The 8,256-nt window shown below is 34.6% G+C and overlaps 1 protein-coding gene across 1 annotated transcript; it reads left to right on the forward strand.

Moving 5' to 3' along the window:
• Nucleotides 1-614: 614 nt before the first annotated feature.
• Nucleotides 615-8,250, forward strand: LOC110463816 (globin-like). Its single transcript, XM_021518693.1, has 5 exons — nt 615-684; nt 3,104-3,226; nt 3,803-3,883; nt 5,706-5,871; nt 7,353-8,250. Exons 2-5 carry the CDS (start codon nt 3,108-3,110, stop codon nt 7,500-7,502), a joined length of 516 nt encoding a protein of 171 aa, XP_021374368.1. The 5' UTR covers nt 615-684; nt 3,104-3,107; the 3' UTR covers nt 7,503-8,250.
• Nucleotides 8,251-8,256: the final 6 nt, after the last annotated feature.

An 8,256-nucleotide genomic window follows, 5' to 3' on the forward strand; every position in this document is an offset into this window, starting at 1 on the left:
TACCTATGTGTAAATACAGTCACTGTATGATACTTGTTACCTATGTGTATATTCAGTAACTGTATGATACTTGTTACCTATGTGTAAATACAGTTACTGTATGATACGTGTAACCTATGTGTAAATACAGTAACTGTATGATACTTGTTACCTATGTGTAAATACAGTTGCTGTATGATACGTGTTACCTATGTGTAAATACAGTTACTGTATGATACGTGTTACCTATGTGTAAATTCAGGAACTGTCTATCACATGCTACGTTTGTGTATGTACGGTAACCGTCTGTTTCTTGTCACTTATGTGTCAGTGCAGTTACAGTTTCATAGATGTAAATGTAGTTAGCTTAACTTGTCACTTTTTTTTTTAAAGTCGCTAAAGTTAGTTACCTTTGCTGGTTTTGTAAGTATGCGTTAAATCAGTTACCGTGTACAACTTAGCACTGTATGAATTGAACATATAAATCGTTCATATAAAGATTGAATAAGGTATACGTGACTTTTGACACGAGGGTATTTTTCGGTAAACGAACATTCTTTTGTATCTACCTATACAATTCGAGTATCCTTAACCCGATAGAGGAGTGTCATACGGGTATAAATTTCGTGTTTCAGGAATATCCAGCAAATACCAGCGTCAAGGGAAGGAAGTAGGAACGACAATACTAGAACTTACATAAGAGAGGTGAGTGCGTTGCTGTTTCTATCGGGGTATAATGAACTTATACTTACATATAACAGCTCAGCTATAGTGTTGATATCATTAATTCAATTATAAAGATATTTTACAAGCTTGTATGTTAGTCGTATCTAATATATTTGAATAGATATTCTACTTATATAATTACCATGACTATTTAATCGCAGACATACTTAAAATTAAAAACATTCTACTTAAATTTAACTTTCGTTTTCATACATTTCTATGTATTGTGCCACTCATCTTTATCTGGACTGGATTTACAAATAGTTTATGATTGCAAAAATAAGCAATCTTTTGTTAAAATAGGTAAAGACATAAACAGGAAATGATGGTAAATTTATGAGGTTTAAACAGAACTGTTTTCGTAAAAAGCTGCATTTTACAATTACTGTTAAAACTCTTTAAACACCGTGAAATAATTCTTCTGTCTCTCAGATTTTTTTTTTCCCTGATAAATATTAACACATTTGCCTCATACACTTAATTAGACAAGATAACATGATATGAGAATAGATCTTTATTTATATGTAAAGCCCTAGCTCGGGAGAGCAAGTGGAATTTGATCTTTGTCCCTGGATTCCCTCAAGCGGTGGCACAATGACCTACTTATTGACATTTGATGGTTAATGTTTTGACATGAATTAAGACCTATATTAAGAGACTTTTAAAAATGCTGAGCCAGCATCCTGAACACTGTATTGGTAGTTTGTATGTGAGCTGGTGACAAATTTGGGTCACACTCCTGTTTTATCGCATGCAGTTCTGATAAATTATTATTACCACGTACAGGTGTGCACTGAACACTTGTGATATTGATTTAAATAAACAGGGTAACTTTAATCTTATCTCAACAATTGAACGAAGCTATTCTATGGTAGGTAGACATCATCATTCGGTATGTCAATGCATCACTTCATGTGTAAAGGTCTATTAATATACTTACAATATATAAACTGGTATATTATCGAATAATCACAGGTATACACGAGCGATAATTAGCTACCACGTGTATACAGATGTATTGATAAGCTGCCACAGGTATACAGGTTTAATAGAATAAGTTATCACATGTACACAGGTATACAGGTTTAATAGAATAAGTTATCACATGTACACAGGTATACAGGTTTAATAGAATAAGTTATCACATGTACACAGGTATACAGGTTTAATAGAATAAGTTATCACATGTACACAGGTATACAGGTTTAATAGAATAAGTTATCACATGTACACAGGTATACAGGTTTAATAGAATAAGTTATCACATGTACACAGGTATACAGGTTTAATAGAATAAGTTATCACATGTACACAGGTATACAGGTTTAATAGAATAAGTTATCACATGTACACAGGTATACAGGTTTAATAGAATAAGTTATCACATGTACACAGGTATACAGGTTTAATAGAATAAGTTATCACATGTACACAGGTATACAGGTTTAATAGAATAAGTTATCACATGTACACAGGTATAATAATGACTTAACACGTGTATAAAGGCGTATAAGTGAGTTACTATAAGTAAACAGGTTTATGTAAGAGGTTTCACATGTAAAAATGTGTTGTGAGGATCTACCAAGGTATACAAGTATATATATGACTTAACGCATTGATATAGGTGTAAAGTCTGCTACCAGGGATATACAAGTATATATATGAGTTACCACATGTAAATAGGTGTACCATTTATTTACCATATGTGTACAGGTGTAATAATTATTTACCACATGTATACAGGTGTAATAATGCGCTATCACATGTGTACGGGTGCATTGATTAGTTATCACAGGTATACAACTGTAATAATGAGTTACTACAGGTATATATGTGTGATAATGAGTTAACACATTATACAGCTGCAATAATGCGTTACATTGTACCACAGGTATACAGGTGTAATAATGAGTTACCACAGGTATACAGGTGTATTGATGAGCTACCAAAGATATTCAGGTATAGTCGAGTACACACGTTTTTGTCAATATACTAGTTATAATATTTCAGTTTTTTCCATTTTGCTTTCCCCTTTGTCTTCTTCCTTTCTGTAGTTTACCTTCTGTCTCGATTTTCTATGTCACGATTTCGGGTAATTGTTCATGTGTAGCTTAACATGTTCTTTGTGTCCTAGCGTTCACGAGTAACATTCCTGTTTGAGGTATGGTAAGTGGTTATACACTGCCGTCAGAAAGGTTATCATGTAGGTCGGGGTTATTTCTCAGTGTGTTACAGTGAAATAAAAAACCGATTTCGGATACATACGTCAAATAGTTACCCATCCCTCGACTAATGGTGGTCAGCAATTTAAGCTAAATATCAAATATAACGGCCACGTGACAGTCAAATGCGTAGAGAAACGTTTAACACTTCAGTCATTTAGAGTTCTGTATTATAGAAAAATGGCGGAAACCCAACAGAACGTAGGAGCTCTTACAGATCAGGAGGTGAAACTTTTAAAGGACAGCTGGGGTATACTGGCCGAGGACAAAAAGACTAATGGCGTGAAGCTTTTCATGAAGTAGGTATACACAACGACTGTCTATATGTATGGCTTGTCTGAATAGATCCCTTAATCCGCATTAGATAAAGAAATGCAACCAAGCATGCTATACGTTTATTCAAAGTCAGGTATTGAAAAACATCTTCATTTGAAATGAGTATGTTATGTATATTAAAGTACATGGAGTATTTTCAATTTCAAATTGCTCGAATATTTCAAAAGATTTTCCCAATTAATTAAGGCAATTCTAGCTTTTATAATTCAAGAGTCCACCTCTTTAATTACGTTATATGTGTGCACAAGAAAAGTGTCTCAAAATGGAGAAATTCACATTGAAGCAAAAACAGAATGATTCCCATAGAATACGACAGTGGAATTGCTCATTTCTTTCCCATCAAATGACGTTCCACCTTCCCTTGTATATATTTAAAAAACAGAAGTAATTTTCTTTTTTATCATACGCTAGGAGTGCATGGGAAAACGAGTTCCGTCTTTTTAAATTTGCTAAACTCATATCAAAATATGGTCTTCTTTTGTATATTGTATTTTATATCGTGTATAATCTTGTGACAGTAGATACTGATATTCTTTCAGACTATTCAGGAGGTTTTCTAAAGCAAAAGAGATGTTCAGGATGTTCAAAGACAAACCCCTAGAGGCCTTAGATTACAATGGGTAAGCTTAAATAATTATATCAGGTAATAACGATAGAAAAAAATAGTTTAACTCGCATATATACTTAGAACTATATGTCAAAACAAATAAACCATAGCCGGAACTAGAAGATATCAAATGAAAAGGAAAAGTTTCATTAAGCTATGCAAAATAACAGGAGGAAAAACGACGTTCTGATATCGTAAACGTTTCATACACACGTCATGACGTCTCCTCCCGTGTGCCACCAAATATCTTGGAAAAAAATACTTTCACACACCTCTAATGTGCACTCCTGTCTTGGTTAGGGTTAAGATAACCCAGTCTACCAAGAAATGGCAGTTTTCACTCGCTATCATTCTGAAAACGTCATGATAGCGTCATCACTTTATGCAGTGTAACCTGAAAAGCGTCATCAATTTTGTCACATAGTTCACGTGCCCTTGATGATTGCGCGGTCGTCTGGTTCATCATTAAATTATCAGGAGTTGGAGAAAAATAACAAAACACTTATATCAACAGTGAAATTTCAATCTTTGAGATAGGATATATTTTGAACGGACTATGTATGGTTTGGGCGTGTTTTGGCCCCCAAATGCATCAAAATTAAAAACCTTTAAATGAACTTTGAGAATGACTGTTTCTTTTATTTTAAATACTTTCTAAGCACTGCCATGCTAATATTTATTTGTATTTCTAATTATTGTTGCCATGGTAACAAGTTCAAATTTGCATAAATTAGAAGAAAAAAAATGAATATACAGTGAAGTTTGTCATATTTTGCATAGTTTTTCCCCTGGAAACTGTAGAGCGCATGATTAAACAAACTCAAAATCAAAGGAAAATGTGTAGGCGCCTGTAATACATCTTTGAGAGAAATATAAAGTTTATTCAAGAGTGCGCTCTATGGTAATTAAGATAAAAACTAGGCAAAAACCTGTCAAAATTTACGGAATATTCAAATTTCATTGATTTATGCAAATATGAACTGGTAACCATGGCAGCAATAACTGAAAACCTTAATAAATGTTTACATTATAGAACTAGGGAAGTATTCAAAATTAAAGAAACAGTCATTTGAAAGTTCTATTGAAGATTTTTTGATTGTGATGGATTTGGGCGCCACAAAAGGCCCAAACCATACATAGTATTTTAGTACTCGGTTTCCCTTCTGTCTGTGATCAGATAAAGACGTAGCTAGAAATAAGGTGATGATGGCGACCGTAAAAAAACTTTATATAAACCAAGGTAAAGATGGGTATTGGTAAAAAGGTTAAATATATGCTAACATATCTTAAGATTAAGAATAGGATATCGATAACTGACAAATGTTACTACTAAGGAAAGGAAAAGTAACAATCTTAAAAAATACCGTGACGCTTGGCTGTTTACATGGCTGTTTGGCAAGGTGAGGTGACCATTGGTTGAAGAAGTACGAAAACGCAGACTGAGTTAATTTAAAAATGTGTTCTATAAAGTGGAAGAAAAGTTCCATAAGATCAATAACCAATGACAACATTGGAGGTCAAGGCCGATAAAAAAAGTTTCTTTTACAACCACAAATTCTCTTCGTCCAATATGAAAAAAACACGACCATAACAGAAAATTCATGTAACTAAATAAATAAAAAATACGCTTTAGACTTAAAAACAGATTGAAAGTTATATCAACTCGCATACATCCATCGTTTTGTTTCAGTAATCATATATTAGTTTCAGGCTTAATCCCTACATTATTTTCAATATAAGCAATAGTTTGATTGTTTGGATCCCTTGTGGTCGGTATCGTTCTTCGTCACAACGTTGATATCAATGATTAGCTAACGGCTTACTTTTCGTGTTAGTGAGACGACAAAGACAAACTATCGGATGGTGGCCCATGGTATGAGTGTGATGTACGCCCTGGAGTCTTACATCGACAGTCTTGACGACATTTATTGTCTCAAGGAACTGGTGCGGAAAACAGCAAGGACCCATTTGGACAAAGGCATTGGACGGGAACAGTTCATGGTACGTAAGTTATGTCTTGTTTGTTTGTGGTTTCACCTCTTCGGAACCTCATCAACATTTACTGGGAAACTATCACGCGATAGAATTATTTTATGACTAACCAGGTAATAGTATGCACCATGGAAAGTATCAAGTAGAAAAACTATTCATTTTTGTCTCGCCGCCACGAAGCGAGACTTAGGTGTTACTTTTTCGGCGGCAGCGTCAACATTAAGGTTTTGCGTTTAAGTTACTGCTTAGGTATTACATCTCAACCCTTGCATCAAATGTTGGATACGGCCCATCTTTCATGGTATGGTCCATTGACTTTGTCAGCATCTTCATCCACATTCAGTTTTTACGTTTCAGTTAATTTCTCTGAAACTATAAGTGCTAGACCAACAAAACTTGACATTTGGATTGATGGTCAATAAGGCGACTTTGGAACGTGATAAAAAGTAAAATAAAAAGAAGAAGTATACTACTGCAAAGCGTTAAAGGTAACGACACAGGAACTCAACGTTGATGCACATGCAAACACTTTGAACAAGGCACAGATGAAAGCAGCAGAAGGAAAAACATAATAAATTCCGATAAAACTTCCAATCAAGTCAAATTATATGGGACAAAGTGATGGTAGATACTGAAATCCCAGGAGAAAAATCTCAGTAGGATATCAGAGCACGATAAAGAGTAAATTCTGTAACACTGATCCAAACCACACTACAACTCGTCATGGCTAAATAGGTATTGGCAAACGGAGTGGTTTTTTATCAAGAAAGTACATGTAGTGATACTGCGAATTGTCTCAAATGTGACATGACAAGTCAACAGGGCGAAGATAAATAGAATATTACTTCTGAGGCAAGTAGAGCTAATACAATTAGATTTCATTACGGGACCATGGCATGCCGACGAGGACGGAAAGTAAGGTTGAGAAAGGAGAGTAGGAATTGGGAAGAAGAGTAGGGTTTGTATTTTAATTGTTAATTCTGGAGCACAAATGAAACGCGGGTAGTTCTGTCACTTTTTGTTTTATAAGGACAAATCAGGATATATATATGAAATGAAATATCTGGGCGAGTAAGTGTTCTTTCAACCAGTGTAATAAAATGATTGACAACTAAAAAACTGTTTATATGAACAAAGTCCTCATCGCTACACCCTTTCCTAGTAGTGACTAATGTGAAGTTTAACAACAGATGTATTTTTTTCTGTTGAAAATAGGATATAAATATCTATCTATGTTTGACATTGAAGACCGGAAAGAGATGGGCGATATATATCATTTACATAAATGTTTTTTTCGCACCAAAAATCTTAGAAATAATATAAAAATACACTAAAAATGTAAAATAATGCACTGTACATTCAAGCTGTTATGTTGAAATTCAAACCCGTCTGGTCCGTTCCTCATTTTTGTTATGTGTGTTACAATGTTAAGTTTTGTAGTGCTGAAGAAGGCACACGAGTCGTCAATGTGTAATGTTTTCCTGTTTCAGTGGATGATACCAGCTATACATGAACTCATTGATTCAGTCACGGAGGGTAGGGACAACGTAGATGTCGATGCTGTGAAGAAAGCGTGGTTTACACTCATGAAGTTGGTAGCTGATCTTGTGGAATCGGAATCAAGGGCAGATAATCCATAAAGCATAAGACATTGTGATGTACATATGTTAACAGTTTATAAAGCTTAGCCAGCATTATGATACATAAATGCATTTATTCTCTACTTCAGATTTTGAAAAAAAACATTATTGGAAATTTTAATATTTTATACATATTATCTGAGGTCAATACTTTTGAATTCTTGAACATAGTGTATAAAATTGAGTTTGAACAATAATCAACGGTAATGTATGATTGACATCAATAGTATGCTGTTCTCAATGCTTTTACTAACCTACGATAGGGTAACTGTATTGTCGCAGTAGACGACATTTTCTGTCGTAGAGGATTAAGTGTTAGGTCGTAGAATAAGCTAATTGTTAGAACGCAGTATGAGTTAGCTGTTAGGACTCAGTACGAGTTAGTTATTAGGACGCAGTATACGTTAGTTGTTAGGACGCAGTATACGTTTACTGTTAGGACGCAGTATGAGTTAGCTGTTAGGACTCAGTATGAGTTAGTTATTAGGACGCAGTATACGTTTACTGTTAGGACGCAGTATGAGTTAGTTGTTGGGACGCAGTATGAGTTAGCTGTTAGGACTCAGTATGAGTTAGTTATTAGGACGCAGTATACGTTAGTTGTTAGGACGCAGTATACGTTTACTGTTAGGACGCAGTATGAGTTAGCTGTTAGGACTCAGTATGAGTTAGTTATTAGGACGCAGTATACGTTTACTGTTAGGACGCAGTATGAGTTAGTTGTTGGGACGCAGTATGAGTTAGCTGTTAGGAC

Source organism: Mizuhopecten yessoensis, unplaced genomic scaffold, assembly GCF_002113885.1.
Source record: "Mizuhopecten yessoensis strain PY_sf001 unplaced genomic scaffold, ASM211388v2 scaffold10933, whole genome shotgun sequence".
In the NCBI taxonomy this organism is placed as follows: Eukaryota; Metazoa; Mollusca; class Bivalvia; order Pectinida; family Pectinidae; genus Mizuhopecten; species Mizuhopecten yessoensis.